Here is a 20,045-nt window from a genome sequence, read left to right as displayed (position 1 = left end):
TGAGAGAGAGGGGGGAAAAGAGAAGAAAGAGAGAGAGAGATGGATTTGTTGTTCCACTTATTTATGCATTCATTGATTGACTCCTACATATACCCTGTTAGGATGGAACCCACAACCTTGGCATATCTGAATGACGCTCTTGAGCTTACCTGGACGGGGCTCTGTCATATAATTTCTATCAGCTCAAATATATTGTTTCAACAATGTACATTAGATAGAATCATCACTAATGCAATGTTTCTTGCTGTACAGTTTCAAATCCTTATCACTGTTTTTGCTGTTCTTGTCTCCTGGTTACAAACGACCTCATCACTAACAATCTCAACAATCCAGGTCTGTGTGCAGCAGATGGGAGGGGAGATGCCACAGTGTCTTGTGCCTGCTACGCCATTCCTTAGCAGTAGGGGTCAGTAGTAACCTTAGCATTTGAGAACTAGCTCCCGTTTACACTTTATATCAAAGATTTGTGCCCCACAAGTGAGGTCCCACTGAAGGACAATGAGCTCCCACTGAGAACCAGTTGTCTCTTCTTGCAGGCTGAAGAACTTAAAATGGATTTAGAGTCTTACAAAAGGGGAGAAAAAGTAAATATACTGTTATCATGCCTGTTTTTGAATCATCTGTTTTTGAATCATCTCAAAAATCTCTCACATTATTGGTTGCTTGAGTGGGGGTTGGGAGCACTGTTTTTTCGGAGATGTTTGGCTGGAGTAGAGCAGTTACTGTGTAAAAGTTTTCTTCCGCCTCCCCCCCCCCCCCTTTATTTTCTTTTTTTTTCTTTCTTTTTTTTAATTTATTTATTTGTTTGGCTGCTCCTTTCCTGGTCCTTTGACTAGAGCACATGTGTCAAACACAAGGCCCGCGGGCCAAATCCGTCCCGCCAGGCCTTGCAATGTGGCCCGCACCGCGCTGTCATCACTGCACTCTGCTGCGTTTCCATCACAATGACAGTTTATGACTGTTCAGTAAACCATTCGGCCCTCGATTTAGGCTGGATTTTAGATTTTGGCCCCTTCTCTGATTGAGTTCGACACCCCTAGACTAGAGAGATAAGGTTTTTGTTGGGACTTTTTTTCAGGCTTGCCAGCTTCTTCAGTTCCAAATCTGGGATACTGAAACAAAAAATAAAAACCTAGGGAACTCACCACCTCATTTCCTGAGGTGAACTCACCACCTCAGGTCCCTGGCAGGTCTCTCTGCGTCTCCCCACCTTTCAGAGTCTTCTCATGTTTATTTTACATATAATGTCCTAGGCCTTTAGTTGTATGAACAAGAGGAATAGGGGAAAATATGTCTACTCCATCTTTCTGGAGGCATAAGTCTAACCAGTTCATTTTTAAGTAATTGGTGATTTATCAAGGCAAACAATGGGATATTTGTTTCCTTTTCTTCATACCCACATGTTCTAAACTTTCCAAAGTAGGCACACTTTTGCAATAAGAAAATATACTTAATATTTACATCTAAAACCATATATATAGCACATTATACCTTTCCTGGCTATCACCAACTCTCTATCTCTTTTTTTAAACAGACGCAAAAGTTTATTTAGAAAGATACAGTGGTAAAAAAGAAAAAACAAAAGGAAAAAGAAAATTTTTTTAAAAAAATAAGAAGATACAGTGGTAGAAGAAGTGAGTTGTGGAAGAAGTGAGCAGCTGGGCTGCGTGGGCTCAGAAAACAAGTTTTAGAGGCAAAAGAAGGGCCCTTGGAGTTTAGGATAAAAAAGCAAGGATGTAAGGGCTCTGGTGTGCTTCAGAAGAGGGGGTGGGATTCCTACAAGAGAGAGAGAGAGAATGAGAGAAAGAACATGTCTATCACCAACTCTTTTCACAAGGTTAATGGAGTCAGAAGAGGTGGCCACAGCACTTTATACTAACACAGTGTTGCAAATTGTGTTCCCCCAAAATATATGTTTTTGCTTTCTGCTCTTTTTATTTTTAAATATTATTTTGAATTAATTTCAGGTGTGCAGCATAGTGGACAGATAATCATACTTTACAAAATGTTTCCCCGATAATTCAAGTACCCACCTGACTGACACCTTACAGAGTTCTTAAAATATTATTGATTGGATTATTCCTTATGCTGTACTTTACATCCCTGTGACTATTTTGTAACTACCAATTTGTACTTCTTAATCTCTTCACCTTTTTCACCCAGTCCCCTTTTAACTTACTCCCCTCTGGCAACCATCAGTATGTTTTCTGTATCTATGAGTTTGTTTCGATTTTATTTGTTCATTCATTTTGTTGTTTAGATTCCACATGTAAGTGAAATTATATGGTATTTCTCTTTCTCTGACTGACTTATTTCACTTAGCATAATATTCTTTAGGTTCACCCCATGCCATTTCAAATGGTAATATTCCTTTTCATGGCCAAGTAATATTCCAAAGGATGTTTATTAAAGAGTGCCCTTAGGACCAGCACCTGTGGAAGGGAAGGGGAGAAAGCAGGAGTACACAAAAGAAGTCGAGCTGTGAGGCAGGCCTCACATAGAGCTCTCAAAGTCAAATGGCCCTTGAGAGTTGGTCTGTGTTGGGCTAAGACGGCCAGATCTTCACACTCCACATCAATTAGTCATTGCGTGCCCCAGAGACTAATTACCTTGGGTGAGGGATTTGTCTGAAGCCAAAGCAATGTCCAAACACACTCCCAGCAGCCTGGGCCACAAGTCCTTCATTGAAGGAATGTCCACCCAACATGGATATTTCAAATGGAAAGGCGTCTTTCAAAACATCCCCTCCAATCTCCTCATTTTATGGATCCTGTGGCAAAGGTTTAGGAAGTAACATAGTCACATATTAACAACCCCATCCCCAAATATTTCTCTTTACAGTGACCATGGTGTCCTTTACAAAGTGCAGATTTGACCAAGTCATGCCCCTATTTACAACATTTCAGTGGTTTTTCATTACTCAAGGACAGACATCAACATTCTTTACATGGACCTCAAAGCTTTACCTGCCCTGCCCCCTGCAGGTGTTCTCCAGCATTTCTCACATCATTCTTGCCCTCCAACCCTGACACTGCCTTCAATATCTTGAGGCACCATGCTTCTTTCCACAACAGTACATCTTTCTTCTGTCAGAAATACTCCACCTGATCACAGCAGCTCCATGAATTATCTTATTTTGCTGTTGGCAAAAGATCCCTTTCTCATCTTCTGTATGTATGTAGGTGTGAATGCTAGAGTTTAAATTCTGGACACTGGTTAGTAATCAGCCATCCATCTCCTCATTACACTTGCTTCAGCAGAATTGCTACCATGATGATGCACATTATTGCCAAATATATATTTTATTTTAAAAATATGGAATGCTTCATGAATTTGCATGTCATCCTTGCAGAGGGGCCATGCTAATCTTCTCTGTATCATTCCAGATTTAGTATATGTGCTGCCGAAGCACACACCTGTCAAAAATATTGGCCTTTATCTGATGGGGTGCATTGACTTTATGCCTGAATTGATATCTCCCCCAGGGAAAGAGGACTGTTGCTTTGAAATATGTAGTTATTTGCGCATCTGTTTCTTGATGAACTGTGGAGGTAGAAAAGGAAATACAGAGAATGTGCCTGGTAAAGTCCCCACCTCCACTTTACTTCTGTGGCAATTGTGTAAATTGTGTAAATTGTGTCTGCTCAGCTAACACCATACATAGTGGACAAACTAGGTTTGATAAAACAATGTTTGGGGGTGTGGCAGTGGGGGTGCATAAAACAAGAGATGGAAAAGAGATAAAGCCATGGTCTACAAATCATGAGATTAAGCCATTTGTAACAGCATAGCATACATTTGATGGCTTTGAAAAGAGTTCACCTTTTCCCTCTCCTCTACCCCATAACCTCTTACATTCCCAGGCAGCTTCCCCAAAGTCCCTCTCAGGTCTTTGAGAACATGCCTCTTTCTCTACTTCTATCAGTATTCATTGTTTCAAAAGTCTCCTCCAAGGACACCTTGATCCCCAGCATCTATTGGTCCCTGTATATCAGAAATCACAAATCTGATGGGATTTTCTGATTTGAGCCCATCAGAGCAATTGTGCAGGGCTTCCATTGATATTCCTAAGCCACCACTCCTCCCAGAATACCTGGTTTCTTACCTCCTCCATCTCTGCCACACTTGTTCGATCTCCAGAAGTCCTTAATCTTTACTAGAAACCCAACTTCTGCCTTAGCAGATGCCACTGTCACAGAGAAAGAGGAAAGAATTGCAAGGCTGGGCAGATGACTCCCAGGCTCAACACAGACACACATGGTTCTCAGAATAATTTTTCTCAAGTTCAATTTTACTCAGTCTATCTAATAAAATAGTAATATGCAAACTGACCATACATCTGCTACGCCCACAAGCCATGCCTGCCAACCAATTAGGAGTGAATGTGCAAATTAACCCAACCAACGGCCATAGAGAGAGCAAGAGGCTTGGGTTTCCTCAGCAATGAAGGAAGCCAAGTTTCCACAGCACTAGCCTGCCTTGACCTCTGCTCAAGGCTACAAAGTATCAATTATAGAAGATAAATAAATTCCAGATACCAGGGCTTCGGCTTGGGTCGCCTGGGGGGTGGGGGTGGGGGATGGCCAGTCTGCAATTCATCACAGGCCCCTCATCCAGGCCATCCCATGCCCCAAGGGAACCCCCACTCTGATCCAGGACACCCTTCAGGGCAAACCAGCTAGTCCCTACCCACGTACCAGGCCTCTATCCTATCTAATCCTATCTAATAAAAGAATAATATGCAAATTGATCATCACTCCAACACACAAGATGGCTGCCCCCATGTGGTCAAAGATGAATGCCCCCATGTGGACACAAGATGGCCACCACAAGATGGCCAGTAGGGGAGGGTAGTTGGGAAAGACCAGGCCTGCAGGGGAGGGTAATTAGGGGTGACCAGGCCAGCAGAGGAAGAAAGTTGGGGGTGAGAGGCCTGCAGGGAAAGGCAGTTGGGGGCGGGGGGAAGGTCTGCAGGGAAGAGCAGTTGGAGGGGACCAGTCCTGCAGGGGAGGGCAGTTAGGGGTGACCAGGCTTGCAGTGAAGGGTAGTTAGGGGCAAACAGGATGGCAAAGCAGCAGCGCTAGGCATCAATCAGGCTGGTAGGGAAGTGGTTAAAGGGTGATCAGGATGGCAGGTAGAAGCAGTTAGGGGCAATCAGGAAGGCAAGCAGGCGAGCTGTTGGGAGCCAACAGTCCTGGATTGTAGGAGGAATGTCTGATGGCCTGTTTAGGCCAGATCCTACCAGGATCACAAGGGAGGGCAGTTGTGAGTGATCAGGTCAGCAGAGGAGGACAGTTGGGAGTGATGGGATCGGGCCTTAACAGGCAATCAGACATCCCTCAGGGGGTCCCAGATTGGAGAGGATGCAGGCTGGGCTGAGGGACTCCCCCACCCCATGCATGAATTTCATGCAACGGGCCTCTAGTCTATTGTTAATACAACCTAATGATTTTTATAGACTCATGTAATTTATTTACAACTTGTTTAAATTGAGAAGACAATGTAATTTCTTTTTTAAAGTAGACTTTTTAAAAATTCATCACCTCATTTCTAATGTATGGTATGTATTTTTTATTTTTAGAAATTCCTTTCCCATGCACACATAATTTACAGGGTTCATTAGTAAACTACATTATGGATTCTTCTACATATATCTATTTCCCATGTTCCTGGATTCTGAATATTTCTGTCACTTACAATTTTTCCTTTTCTACTTATTGAAAGATATCTTTCATACTTAGGTATTTTGTCATCTACCTCTCTTGCCCAAAGGAAAACATAAGTAAAATAAGTTGGTTGGTATTTTCAAAGCTTTGACTGCCACCTGGCTGACAGCAGTTTAAAACCATGCTGATTTCAGAGATGATAAAATAAAAATTAAAAGGTACAACAATAACTTACCGTTGACACGTCCTTTGCTTAATAGAACCATCCCCACTCCCTTTAAGCTCTTTGTATGTATCTCTCAGATTATCCCTTCTCCTTCTCACCCTATAAATAGATATCCACTATTCTGAATTATGTGTTTATCATTTCCTTGCCTTCTTCTATACCTTTAGTAAATACATATTACTTGATCTTGTTTCTGAACTTTTCTGCAAGTGGAACTATATTAAATTCATTTTTCTGACTAGTTTTTATTATTCAACTTTCTATGAGGTTCATCCATGCGAACATGTATAGCTGCTGTTTACTTTTGCTGTTGTATTATGTGCACTGTAGGCATATTCCACAATTGATCAGTTCTTCTGTTTGATAAACATTTGGGGGTTTGCTATTATAAAATTTTTTATTAAAAAAATCTTCCAGTTGTCCCCTAGCAAGCTTCTGTGAGGGTTTCTCCACAGTATATACTCAAGAGAAAGGAGAATTGTTTCGATTAAATCCATGGTGGGAAACCCTTTCCTGGAAAGTGCTACTGTAGATAGTAAACATAATAGACTTTGCACACAATACAGTCTCTGTTGCAACAGCTCAGATCTGTTGCTTCAATGTGAAAGCAGCCATAAACAATATATAAGTGAGCGGCTGTAACTACGTTCCAATAAAAACTTTATTTACAAAACTGGGCACTTGGCAAGATTTGGCCCTCAGGATACCAATTCCTGACTCGGATGATACACTTGACTATTGTGACTGCCTACATCCTTTGTTTCCTCCCTACTGATTTCTTGAGGAGACACGAGTCCTGTCTTCACTGAGCCTGTGGGATGGACTGAAGGGATATGTTCAGGGACCTTCTGGGAGAAGAGGAGGAAGGGCATGGAGACTTGGTGGTGGTGGTCCTTCCCTGCCCGGCACCTGTCACTGGTGGCCATTGTCTTGGGGAAACCAAAAGACAAAAGGGGGAGGAGACCAGACAGGACACTCATGTTGGACTTGGGTGAGAGGTGGGGTTCTGCCTGACCAGAGGCTGGAGTCTCAGGCCTTAGCACAGTTTACATCACAGACACCACTGTGAAGTCACCACCAGGAGAGGGGACATTGGAAGCCCAACAAAAGCAGCATTTCTTTTGGAGGTGTATTGTTTCCTTTATTAAAGAACGCTGGCACTGTCTCTCTGGGGATACTTTCGCGAGGCTAAGTCTCCGCTGCAGCTTCCTGCCCGCCTGGCTCCTGTCTAATTGGATTTGGTCTCAATGTAGATCGTCTCCAACACCTCCGATGTCACGGTGCCAGTGATCTCCAGATCCCGGCCTCCCGGGGCCTTCTCTACCTTGGCCTCGATGTTGCGCTTCCCTACCTTCTTGGCCTTGAAGTCCATCTCCCTGTCGTGCGACGAGACCTCGGTTTTTGAACCACGAGTGACTCGGAAGCTCTTGAAGAAAGAGCCGATCTTGCTGGATTTCTTACTTAAAGTACCGGAGCTGGCAGACCTGCTCTTCCCCAGCTTGTGAGGTGCCCTGGACTCCTTCACAGCGGAGCTGCGGCTGGAACTCTTGTGAGTGCCGTGTCTCCTGCCCTTGATGTTGCTCGCCCCCTTTTCTTTCTTGTCCTCTCTTGTGTTTTTATGGCCAGAGGTTGACCGGTGGGACGAGGATTTCCGGACCAACTTGTTCCCTCCTGTCCTGTGGTGATGGGAACTTTTCCTTGTGGAAGGGTGTCTGTCCTTCTTTTCCCTCTTTTCTTTTTTCCCCCTCCGAGATTCAGCTCTGGGTTGGGAGGCCTTCGGGCTCCTTTCCCGTTGACCCTTCAAGGTTGAGACGTGGCCTCCAGCTCTTTCTGCATCCGGACTGGTGGTTGTCACTATGCACGTGACGCTGGTGCTGCTGGCTGGGGAGACATTGGTAGCCCCTGCCATTGCCATGGAAGTTGTTAATGAAGACGAGCTGGCAGCACCCGCCAAGGCCACGTTCGTGCCCTCTGAGGATATGTTGGTGGCACCTGCCGCGGCCTTGCTGGATCCACTTTCTCCCGGACCCTTGGTGATGGCTCCAGCCACGGCCACGTCCATGTGGCCTGTGCCCGCATTCTGGGATGCTGCTATGCTCAAAGCACCTGCTGTGGGACTTGCTCTGGCTCCTGCTGCTGCCCTGCTGGCTTTAGGACTTGATCCCACTCCCGCTGCTGCCATGCTTGCTCTAGGGCTTGTTCCCGCTCCTGCTGCTGCCGTGTTGGCTGCAGGGATTGTTATCACCCCCGCAGCTGCCACGCTTGCTCTAGGGCTCGTTCCTGCTACTGCCAGGCCTGCGCTTGCCCCCTTTGAGACTCCTTCGGCAGTCCCCGGAGTCTTCTTGGCCTGAGTTGAAGCAGGCATTCCCTCTCCCCCAGCATAACCGGAAGAAGTGGCTCTGGACACATCACAAAGATTGTAAAACCTCGCCTCGTTCTGATCTCCATCTCCACGGAACTCTGCGGTCTGTGCCAAGGGGAGGAGAAACCGGGGGGGGGGGGGGGGGGCAGAGATGACAAAGTGAGACCACGGCAGTCTGCTCTCTCGCTCTCTCTCGCCCTGGAGCCCAGCATCTCCAGGGCTTTTCTAAGGAGAAGCACCTTGGAGATCCTTACGTCTCAGCTCCCCTGGGCTGCAGCCTCCCATTCACAGCATCCCTGTCAAACTTGGTTTTGCGTGAGCAGTCCCCACGCCAAGGGAAGCACTGATGTAATTCCCAGTCCTCCCAGTTGGGGTTTTTGTTTGTTTTTGCACATGTGTGCTTATCTCTCTGCAGACAGATCTTACACATGGGATTGCTGGGTCCAGGGGTCACACATTTTACATTTCAGTGGCTGCTAAAAGAAACTGTACATGTGCAGGCACCCAAGCGGGTGGTGCTGACTTGAATCAGCAATGGCAGTCACAGGGGGAACGGAGGAAAGAAGAGACTGACTGGGCTGGGGGAAGTGTTCAGGAAGGGCTAGCACAATCTGGAGGCTACAGAAGGGATTGCAACCCTGCGTCTGAGACCCGAGCAGCTGATACCTAAGGTCTCTCTGAACCCAGGCTTTGTGGCACAACGCAGAGAAGCGCTTGGAATCTCCTCAGTGTGCTTAGTGCCATGGTGGTGGCCCAGAACCTTTTGGAAATGGGATGCACTTCCCCAGTGAGCTTCAGAGAGCACCGGCGGCTTTGTAGGACCAGTGTTGAGCTGCTCCCCCAAAGCACCCCGGTCCATTATCTTGAGTCTCGGCAGATGCTTACCAATAGGCTGCTGTCATCCTCTATGGTCGCTGCATCCCCGCTCTGTGGTATCCGGGTACTGCTGCTGCTCTCCACGGGTGGCCTCAGGAGATAGACAAGTTTTTCCCAGTAGCCAAACAGGTCTTCCTGCCCGTCTGCAGAGGGACACAGCTGCAGATAGAAAGTGCGACCCGTGGCAAGCTTCAGGCGCAGCTGCTGCTTCTCTCGATCGTGGATGGAGATCTTGACAAACTTCAAAGGCAGTAGCCGGGTGAGCTCCAGGGTCTTGGCGGGCTTGCGGCCTCTCCCCTTGGCGGACCGGACGCGTTTGGTGTGCTCTTCGCAGACTTTGGTTGGCCGGGCCAGCAGCATGACGTCGGGCAGCGGGAGGATGGGGCTGGTGGACGCGATGCCCACCGTCACCATTCGGACGCGGTTGTGCACGTCAATCATCTCTCCCTTTTTGCTAATCTGGATAAAGTCACTCTCAAACATGGGCGCGTACTTGAAAATATCATACTCCCCTCCCTTGTACAGTTGTCGTTGCAGGTCCCCCATGGAGGTATTGAACACGCCCTTTGAACGGTAGCTGTGGGCTGTGTAGTAAGGTAGCAAGCATTCACTGCTCATGGTTCTCTGAATTGAAGACAGCCATAAATCGAGTCTCCAAGAGAGTGGGAGTGAAGTCCACTGCCCATCTCCCTGCAGGGTTCTGCGGACAGCTCCTTACACCCCTGCACTTACCCTGGCAGTCCTTTGTGACCTGTCGCTATTACACACCCCTTTGTCCAGCCTTCAAGCAGCCACCCCCTTGGGGCAAGGTCACCAGCCTCCCCCCCTCAAACAACAACAACAACAAACCACCATCTCCAAGGGTGACAGGCTGACCCTGCCAGGGTGTGGGTCTGGGTAGGCTAGATGTACTTTCTAATCAAAATGCCGGGATGTGTAATTGATGAAACCACCCTGCTTTGGTAAATATCCAGGTTGTTTCCAGTTTTATTGTTGTTGTGGTTACAGATATCCCTGCAATGATAATCTTCCTGCAAATATGTTTGTTGCTTTTGCTGAAAAACTGCTTGGGGATAAACTCCTGGAAGTGGGTTGTGTGCTGGCGACGTGGTTCTCCCTGTGCCCAGTGAGTAGCACAGTGCAGGCAGGCACTCGGGAGTCGAAGGAAGTTGTTGAATGTATGGGCCAAAGGGGCTTCTGCTACATATCAGAATTAGAGTCCCATTCGTACAGTGGTTCCCAGGGTGTGGAGACTTCCTCACCCATTTCCTCATTTGAAGGAGATAATCTCCCCCCCCCCCATTTTTTAATTAAGGTATTATATGTGTACATATCTTATTATCGCCCCTCCACCCACTCCCATACATCCCCTCCCCCCCTTCCCCAGTGTCTTGCGTCCATTGGTTATGCTTATATGCATGCATACAAGTACTTCGGTTGATCTCTTACCTTCCCCACATTTCCCTAACCTTCCCGCTGCAATTTGACAGTCTGTTTGATGTTTTACTGGGAGGCAAATTTTTAAAACCATACTTTTATGGTTGGGGATCGAGGCTCAGAATTGTCTCGCACAGGTCAGAATGCAGAATTGGCTTCTACCCAAGGTCTGGGGACTCAGATCAGGGATTTTTCTCTGCCTCCAGCTGCCTGGCTCACCATTTAGGGTCTCACTTTTCTCTAAATATAGAACTGTTTGCAGTTAGCCATATGCGTGGGGACTTACTGGGAACCACAGGAATTCATAGAGGTCTTGAATCACCATAAGATTTCCCAAACTGGTATGCCTGTTGTTTCGCTCTTGATGTCTACCTGATAAACCACGGATGTTTGGTTTCTGTGAAAAGCTCTTCAGAGAAATTATGGCAAAGATGTATTTTTTTGCACAGGGTAATAAATCCAAATTTCCCCTCCTTCAGTGAGAAACTACCTCTGAGATGAAATACATCCCCCAAACTCAGTGACTGCTCTGAAAAGGTCTTGAAATAAACTTCAACCCCCAACTGTTCTTTTTATATCCCTAGAGCCTACTGCAGTACCTGGCATGTTGCAACTTCTCAATAAATATGAACTTGCTTGTGTCCATTGAGATTTATTTTTACATTTGTTTATTCAACAAAACGTACTGAGTGAGTATTATTTTCAGGACAGGTCAGAAAATGGAAATGCAAAGATAGTCTCCACCTCTAAAGCACTAAAATGCATTATCTGAAGATGTTAAAAGACTTTAAAAAAATAGAACAAAGTACTTATATTCTATGATAAGGAGATAATCACTCAAAGTTAACACTATTAGGTTTAAAAATAAGAAGTGAGCGATTTCTATATAATACTGATTTTTTTAAAATAAATCTTTATTGTTCATATTATTACAAATGTTCCTCATTTTTCCCCCCTCCATTGCTCCCCTCCACCAGGTTCCCACCCCACCCTCTGCCCTTTCTCCACCCCCCATTGTCCTCATCCATGGGTGCACAGCTTATGTTCAGTCTCTTCCCGCACCCCCCACTCCTCTTTTCCCCGAGAATCGTTAGTCCACTTCCCTTCCATACCTCTGATTCTATTATATTCAACAGTTAATATTGTTCATCAGTTTTTTTAATTCCTTTCGTTTTTAGATTCACTTATTGATAGTTACATATTTGTTGTTCATAATTTTTATCTTTATTTTCTTCCTCTTCCTAAAGAACCTCCTTAAGCAATTTATATAATTCTGGTTTGGCAGTGATGAACTCCTTTAGCTTTTTTTTAAATTAGTGAAGCTCTTTATCTGGCCTTCAATTCTGAGTGATAGCTTTGCTGGGTAGAGTATTTTTGGCTGTAGGTTCTTGTTATTCATCACCTTGAATATTTCTTGCCATTGCCGTCTGGCCTGCTAATTTTTTTCTTTAAGACCTTTCAAAAATGTATTCTCTTCTTCCAAAGTTTAAAACTCTAACACATCCTTACAAAAAAAATGGAGATTAATTTACCAAGATGTATTTATTGATTGCCTACTAAGTGCCATCACTGTGCTGAGAGTATTCAGGTTGTCAAATATAAATTTCAAATACTTATAAACATGACTCTTATACAAATACAGAATGAAAACATATCAAAGATTTAATTAATTTATCAACAAGAGAGCCAGCAGGATGATAAAGATGGTTCAAAAGGGAATTAGGAATATGCTTTGGCATTGGAGAAAGGATGATGGGCTAACATTGCCAGACTAGATTTTTTTTAAATGGTTAAATGTCTACAAGGCAATAAAAGGATAACCTTTGGGGTTATCTTTTCTTCTAAAGTTTATAAATTAAGTTCACAGAATCTGAGACTTGGATCAATATTAGCTTTCTTGGGGTGCTGGAAATGTTCTAAAATTACATTGTGATAGGTACACAACTCTGTGAACATACTAAAAGCCACAGACCTGCATACTTCTAATGGATAGAGTTTATGGTATGTGAAATGTATCTCAATAAAGCTGTTAAAAATAATAGATAAGAACGCTTCACTCTTGATTTATTGATCCAATCTCATTGTCTTACTTTCTTTTCCTGTATAATTAAATAATCCTTGGGCAGGCATATGAAACAAGATTTGATATGACATTGGAAGTGCATGTTGCCTGCTTTACAATTTTTTAATTTATAATTTTGAGTTATTTTTTCCTATGGAGGAATATAGGGAAGCATGTATAAGCCATGATCCTCTATTCAAAGAGTTTATAATCCATAGGAGAATACAGTGAAGAAACAGGACAAAACAGGAAGTAAAATACATGCTAGAGGAATACAGAATAAGTTGAATGAATGGTGGGCCTAATAACATTCATAACCAATAGTTGTTTTTTGTAAGAAGGAAAACTGCCAAATCCACAATTCTGAGAATAGTTTTATGCGCATTTTATTTATTTATTTATTTATTTATTTATTTATTTATTTTTCTCTCTTTTTTTAAATTAAGGTTTTTATATGTGTACGTATCTTACCATTGCCTCCCCCTAGTTTTATGTGCATTTTAAATTGGCCCAAGATAAAAGAGATGCAACAAGTGAACACACAAAACACTGGATAGGATGTACTGAATATATGTAGGCATGCAAGATTATCAATGGTCTAAGTCTACCTATTTATCATGGGAAGAGGTTCCAAGTTCATCCTTTTTGTTCCCCCATCTATTGTTTTGAAAAACAAGGCAAGCAGACAGCTATAAATAGCCTTTTCAATGAATATGCCCCCTGAGAGGGCACTGTGAGCTAGGCAGGATGTGAGGGTGGGGAGATTTCCATACTGTACACAATATGTCTGTGCTGGGTAAGTCCCCTGGCCCAAAACACAATCCACAGACCTTTTATGTTGATGCAGCTAAGCCAAGATGGCGTGGGATGAGCTGTGGTTAGCCTTGGGCACCTAGGACTTCAGGAAGCCCGTCTGATTTCTGCCTTACCTTTGATTGTCAGAGAAAGACCACAGTCACCTAGACTCTTCCCCGGAGGGCCATTATGCAAATCATTTTGCTTCTGCCTTGGGTTTCAAAAGAAAATGGGCTGGAAAGAAAAAGAAAGAAGATGGGCTGGATACATGAAAGGGTCAGATAGGTGATCGAAATAATGGTATTTCTCAATTTGCTGGTCTGACTAGCGGTGCCCCCTTCACCTCCTACTCTCTTCCTGCTCCCTTGTTTCTGTTCTGCTCAATAGCCAGACTCAGAGCGAAAATTCTGCCCTGCTCATCAGTCTGAGGAGTATTTCCTTTTCTCTGGCTCCAATTTTGCTATGTTTCTAAGCCGTAAGATGTCCCGCCTCAATATATATATATATATATATATATATATATATATATATATATATATATATATATATATATAATTTTTGGATGTTGTACTAAAGAAGCTGAAACTGGAAAAGTCAGCCTTAGTGCTACCGGTCACCATTGAAACCACTAAGTAGAGACAAGGATTGAATCTTTATTGGCACTTTATTTAGAGGGCTGATGATTGAGAACAATGCAGGTTATGTGCCTTAAAATGTTGTCATCTTACATCACAAGCCAACCCTTCTTATAAGGAGAAGAGAAGTATAGGTAAAGGATTCGGGAATCAGGAGAAAGTAGGTTAATCAGATGAAAGGTACAGTCTGGTGATTTTCTGAGCATCCCTTCATCTGCTGACCGATGATTCTTCATCTACATCTTGGGTGGGGTACATAGTCTCTTTTCTTTTTTTCAGAAGGAAAGAGGCTATGTACTTACCAAATATTCTTAGTGTCACCCTCAAACAGATACAAATAAACCCAACCATGTTTGGATGAGAACCATAAGGAAAATAAAGGGCTTCCAGGCTTATCCTAAGAGAAGGATCGCTTTGGCCTTGACATAGGAGGGCTCTAGAGTGATATGAGAAACATCTTCCTTTATCTAAATGGCTATTCCTTGGACCAGAGAAGAGGATTGGAATTGTAAGGCCTCAAATGAGAAAGCAATAAAGAAGATGGGCTTTAGGTCAATGAGCTTCAGGGCTGAGATCACTTATTGATGAGCCAACGTCCATTCCTCTTTCTCCAGGGGCAACACTTTGGAGAACAACTTTAGTCTATAGGATTGGGTAGGGCTGACTGTACCCCACCCCCAAATCCAGGTGAGAGTGCAGATCTAGAGATAGACAACAAAAATATTCCATTGCATTGGCTGTAATGACTGAGGTATATGTTTGCATGTCACCCAAGCCAGAAAAAGGATGCACAGCTCTGAGACTTTTTCTGGAACTATTAGGAAAAAGGAATCCAGTTCTATTGGTCAAGTGTTAGCCCACTTTGCTGCCATAGAGGAAAGCCTGCTTAAACATGAAGCCAACACAGAGCTAAGAAGTGAGAAGCAACATTTCTGATGTCATTATACAAATAATTGTATCTAGAGTTGTTTTCATTAGAAAAGTATAGAATGTTAAATGAAGTTTTGCTAACTCGGTTTTAGGCAAAGGCCTAAAATGATGCAATTAAAGGAATCAAGTACCTTCCTGTCCTGAGAAGGAGCACTGTATTATCCATGCTTGACACAGTAAGAGGCAAAACAGGTTCTGCCAGTGGTAGTGTTCACCCACCTGCAGCCTTTAGAACAGGAGGGTTTGAAAAATCAAGGGAGAGATTTCAGTGCACCATGCATTTCCTCTCACAACCCGTCCAAGGTAAAGGAGCGTGTTTGCTTGTATCCACTAGAAGCCAAGGGACAAGGATTTTAAGGGAATTCTCAATGAGCTTGGCATACACTTCATAGAGTTTGGGAGACGTAAGGACTGAGATCTAAGGCCTATTTGGCAAAATGTAAAATGGTGAAGGCTTATGGAAGAGCTGCTTATTTGGTGCCAAAGGGAGAAGGGGCTGTACTGGGCCAAGAGGTACATCTATTCACCGCAGGCCAAGGATGCCTGAGTCTTCAAGTAGAGTCACTGGAGGAAATGAGTGAGTGGCATGCAGCTCACTTTCAAGGAAAATCCACCCGGAGGATAACCGAGACGGGCAAAGGGATGCCAACAAAGATGGGCAGTAGGAGGCACCCTGGAGGTGGACGAGCAGAAAGCCAAGGGCTGAGGGTTGGGCTCATCGGCCAGTCAGAGTAGCATCTCCCAGGCCAAGAGAAGTACTGTCAGGGCCCTCTGAAAATAATGACAGCGACAAAACTTTCCCAAGAAAGAAAAAGCAGCAACAGTGCATCCACATTCAGAGGGCATCAGTTGAGAATACACCTGTTGCCTCATTGAATGCTGTGCCTTTTCCCTTCTTCCTCCCCACACTGAACCTGAAGAGGTAGGTTGGGAGCCTGGCTAGGATGTGGTGAAGAGGAGGAGTTAGGACTCAGTGGAAAAGGCAACATGTTTCGAAGCCTGAAGCAGAACCACACTTAGTCCCGCTTTTGGTGGGACAGTCCCGATTTCTAACAATTTTTCCCCGCATCCCGCGGCGTTTTAAAAACGTCCTGATTTTTGGAAAGATTGGAAAGATTCCTTTATCATAACAACAGTGCTATTACCACACCTTTAAAATGAATAAAAATTTGATTAATGAATAATGATTTGTTAATAATCAAATATGCAGTGTCCTGATTTCTATTTGTCTCATCATATCTTTCTGCAATTAATTTGTTTGAATCTACCTCTAAATAAAATAATCACATGCTTGACATGTCTCTTAAAGTCTCTTTCAGTCTATAGTTTCTCCTTTGACCTATTTGCTATAGACACTGAACACTTGTCTTTAATGTTTTGTGTAGTTTGGACTTACCCAATTACATTTCCATGAATTTGTCATGTTCCTCTATTTCCTGCAAACTTGGATATAGATCTAGAGGTCTGATGAAAATTCATGTTTGATTTTTTTATTTTATTTTTTTTGCAAAACCTCTGCATAGGTGGTTTTGTGTACTTCAGGAAAGTACATCAGGAAACATAATGTCTAGTTGTTTCTCTTTTTGTGATGTTAAAAGTTGATCAATGTATTATAGTATTATCAGTCTGATATATAAATTATAAATTTTCCTGGTGGCTTTTCACATAATGATTTTATTTTTATTTTCTTTAATACAATATATTTTTATTGATTTCAGAGAGGAAGATAGAGGGAGAGAAAGATGGAAACATCAATGATGAGAGAGGGGCCTCCTGCATGCCCCCTACTGGGGATCTAGCCCACAACCCAGGCATGAGCCGTTGACCAGAATCGAACCCAGGACCATTTAGTCAGCAGGTCAACACTCTATCCAATGAGCCAAACTGGCTAGGGCTTACATAATGATTTTAGCAGTCATTGATGATGGTTGCACAGACTTATTATGGCATTGGGATTGCAAAGTGGTGATATTCTATCACTTTTTCATGTATTAGCTGGAATTCTTATCTAAAGGATTTTCCCTTATTAAATATTTGATTACTAAACTGAAATAGAGCTCCTCAGGAAATTTCCAGAATAATAAGTTGGTTCTCCAGCATCTTCCAAAAATGATCAATGAGTTGGGATTTTTCTTCAAATGTCTTATGAACTTGTGATTTTAACATTTTGGTTGCTCTTCAGTTTGTTTACATTATTGTTCTTTTTTTTTAATCATCTTTATTGTTCATATTATTACAAAGGTTCCTCATTTCTTCCCCCCTCCACCAGGTTCCCACCCCACCCTCTACCCTTACCCCACCCCCTATTGTCCTCATCCATAGGTGCACAGTTTATGTTCAGTCTTACATTATTGTTCTTTTTGATGCCCAAATTCTTCCATCTTTGATGTGTGAGAGCTTCTTGAAGTTGGCTACTGTGAATTGAATTTTGTAAGCAAAAGCAAAGAGACTGTTCATCTTCACATATATGTTCCTAAAAGTAAGAGGGAAAATATTGGGACCTTAAGGTTACAAAGACAAATCCCAGTGAGTGAGTTAGGAGGTGCTATGAGAGAAGAAATAAAATTACTTATGACTGTACTCCATGGAAACTTGGCAAATGAAAGGTTCCTATCACAATCTTCTATAATAAAAGCCTAATATGCTAAGTATCTTGTCATCTGGTCAGCCATTCAACTAATCAAATCATAATATGTTAATGCTATGGTAAGACTGCTCAACTGCTCGCTATGATGTTCACTGACCATCAGGGGACAGTTCACTGGTCGACCAGTTGTTATGATGTGCACTGACCACCAGTGAGCAGATGCTCCAACCTTGCTGCTAGGGTCTGACCAATGAGGACTGAGCAAGACAGGCCAGACATACCCTTGAACCCTCCCTCAGTCCCTCCCTGTCTGGTCAACCTCCTTTGTCCCTCCCTGGCCCTAATTGTGCACCAGTGAGGTCCTCAGCCTGGCCTGGGCCCTCAGCAATCCGAGCTGAGCCCCCGCCCCAAGTGTACAAATTTCATGCACTGGGCCTCGAGTACCCACATAAGATACTTTGAAGTTGTATATCTTTCAACTTGAATAAACTTCTAAAAGGAATTTACAGTCTAGTTTGGAATATACAGTAGATTAGAATTAGGTTTGTGTTTATGACAGTATGTCAAAATATCAAGTGCCTAGAATTTTATTTCTTTTTGGCATGGAGGATCCAAGATCACCAGGTCCCAGGCTCCTTCTATCTTATGAGTCATTGTCTTCAACATATAATTTCTACCTCATAATATAATACAGCTGCTCCAGCTCCAACCACATCCACATTCTAGTCAGCAAGAAGTCATACTCATCACTTATACTATGTTTCATTAGCTAGAATCCAGTTACATGACTGAAAAATGTAATTTTTAAAAAAATAATCCTCACCTGAGGATATTTTCCATTGATTTTTAGAGTGAGAATATTGATGTGAGAGAAACACATTGATTGGTTGTCTCCTGCATGTGTCTTGACCTAGCCCCAGGCCAGGAAGGAGCTTGCAAAATAGGTACATGCCATTGATCAGAATCGAACCCAGGACCCTTAGGTTTTCAGGCTGACACTATCCACTAAGCCAAACTGGCTAGGTCTAAAAAAGGTAATCTTTATTCTGACTAGCCAGATGTCCAGGTAACCTTTACAGAATCAGTTATCTGGGAAGAAAGGGAGAGTAGATACTTGTAGAAAATAAAAATCACTGTCTCAAACACATTTTAAAAGCAAATATATATATTAATTCTTTTGGGAATATGTCTTAAAATCTCAGAATGGGAGAGGAGGGATCATTTAAAGTGTTCCTTTCCACCATTCTGAGGTCCTCGATTATGCAGGGGCAGCCAATATATGAAACAACATTAAGGTGTATTCTTATAATTTACATTTTAAAATTAATTTAGATAATTGCATTCCTATACAGCAATAATAATCATCTTGTTTCATTATTTACCTCTCTGCAGTATATGCCATCTCTGCCTACACTGAGATTTCTTGTTTATTTATGCTAGACAAGGGCTCACATATTATACTTCAAATATGTTCTAATTCTAAGACAAGATACATAGCATCCACCATTCACAGATTCAGTTTCCAAAAGGCCCCTCATAAGGAAATTAAAGAGCAGACAAGATAAGGAGTTCACTTAGATATAATCAGCTTAGTAAGCAACAGAACTGGGATTCCAACACACTTTCGTCCACCTTCAGAGCCAATGCATGCCTTGCTTATTATGCCATTTTGAGAGATTTACTTATTTTCTGTTTTTCCACTAAATTTTGGAACAGAAAAATAATTATCTACCTGCAGTATAGAGAGATTTCTACGGGGTTTTATTTAAATTATTTAAAGTAAAAAATTTTAATATGTTTTTCCTAAGTGTTTTGTGCTTCCTGTCTCTGTTGATTGTCTGACCCAGTTTGGTGATTATTCACCCAATACATGCTTTTTTTATGTGCTAGGCACTGTGATGGTTGCTAGAGTATATAATCACGAGCAAAACCACACATAATCCTGACCATCATGGACCTTCTAGACTAGTGGGGAACATAAGCATTAACCCAAAAATCACCCTCCAAAATGTACACTTGCAACAGTCAAAAGAGGTAAAAGAGAAATGTATAAGGTGTCATCTGGGTATAATTGGTAGATCTGAGTTAGGAAAGCCAGGAAGACTTCTCTGAGGAAGTGACATGTAGGCTGAGACTTGCAGTATAATTTAGAGTTAACCAGGCTGTTATAGTTATATTAGTGTGATGTTTGATTTATATTTTAAGGATTTAAAACAGTGTGAAAATAATTATTTCTGTGATTTAAAATAGGAATGAAAGCATTTACTTTTATGAATGATTTATAGTTTTAGTGTGAATTGTATTTCTGATCTTATTCTGATTTTATTTTAAGTAAAAGAAATTATTTTAAATGTGTTTTAGGCTTAGTATAAGTAACTCCATTTAGTGTGACTTGAATCCATTTTGTAAAACTTGAGTTTTAAGACTGTCTTTGAGCCCCTAACTGTGTGAACGCCCTAACATGTGCTT

General features: G+C 42.6%; 1 protein-coding gene and 1 non-coding gene across 2 annotated transcripts; both read right to left on the bottom strand.

Annotated features, from left to right (window-relative positions):
- Positions 1-3,309: 3,309 nt before the first annotated feature.
- LOC118712002 lies at positions 3,310-3,412 on the bottom strand. Its single transcript, XR_004985929.1, has one exon. It is a non-coding gene; the product is annotated as a U6 spliceosomal RNA (small nuclear RNA).
- Positions 3,413-6,726: 3,314 nt separating this feature from the next.
- On the bottom strand, positions 6,727-9,828 carry GARIN3 (golgi associated RAB2B interactor family member 3). Its single transcript, XM_045576817.1, has 3 exons — positions 9,140-9,828; positions 8,167-8,359; positions 6,727-8,067 (listed from the first exon to the last, which is right to left on the bottom strand). The coding sequence occupies exons 1-3, from the start codon at positions 9,746-9,748 to the stop codon at positions 7,121-7,123; spliced, it is 1,749 nt and encodes a 582-aa protein (XP_045432773.1). The 5' UTR covers positions 9,749-9,828; the 3' UTR covers positions 6,727-7,120.
- Positions 9,829-20,045: the final 10,217 nt, after the last annotated feature.

This window comes from Pipistrellus kuhlii, unplaced genomic scaffold, assembly GCF_014108245.1.
Source record: "Pipistrellus kuhlii isolate mPipKuh1 unplaced genomic scaffold, mPipKuh1.p scaffold_m20_p_8, whole genome shotgun sequence".
Classification (NCBI taxonomy): domain Eukaryota; kingdom Metazoa; phylum Chordata; class Mammalia; order Chiroptera; family Vespertilionidae; genus Pipistrellus; species Pipistrellus kuhlii.
This window is presented reverse-complemented; position numbering and strand designations above follow the sequence as displayed.

Bases quoted from the DNA above. Each gene is read 5' to 3' on its own strand.
- GARIN3 (XM_045576817.1), bottom strand. From the start codon at position 9,748: ATGAGCAGTGAATGCTTGCTACCTTACTACACAGCCCACAGCTACCGT. The intron at 8,360-9,139 runs GTAAGCATCTGC...CCCTTGGCACAG, and splicing joins AGGATGACAGCAGCCTATTG to ACCGCAGAGTTCCGTGGAGA. The intron at 8,068-8,166 runs GCCCTAGAGCAA...CAAGCATGGCAG, and splicing joins CCTGGCAGTAGCAGGAACGA to CAGCGGGAGTGGGATCAAGT.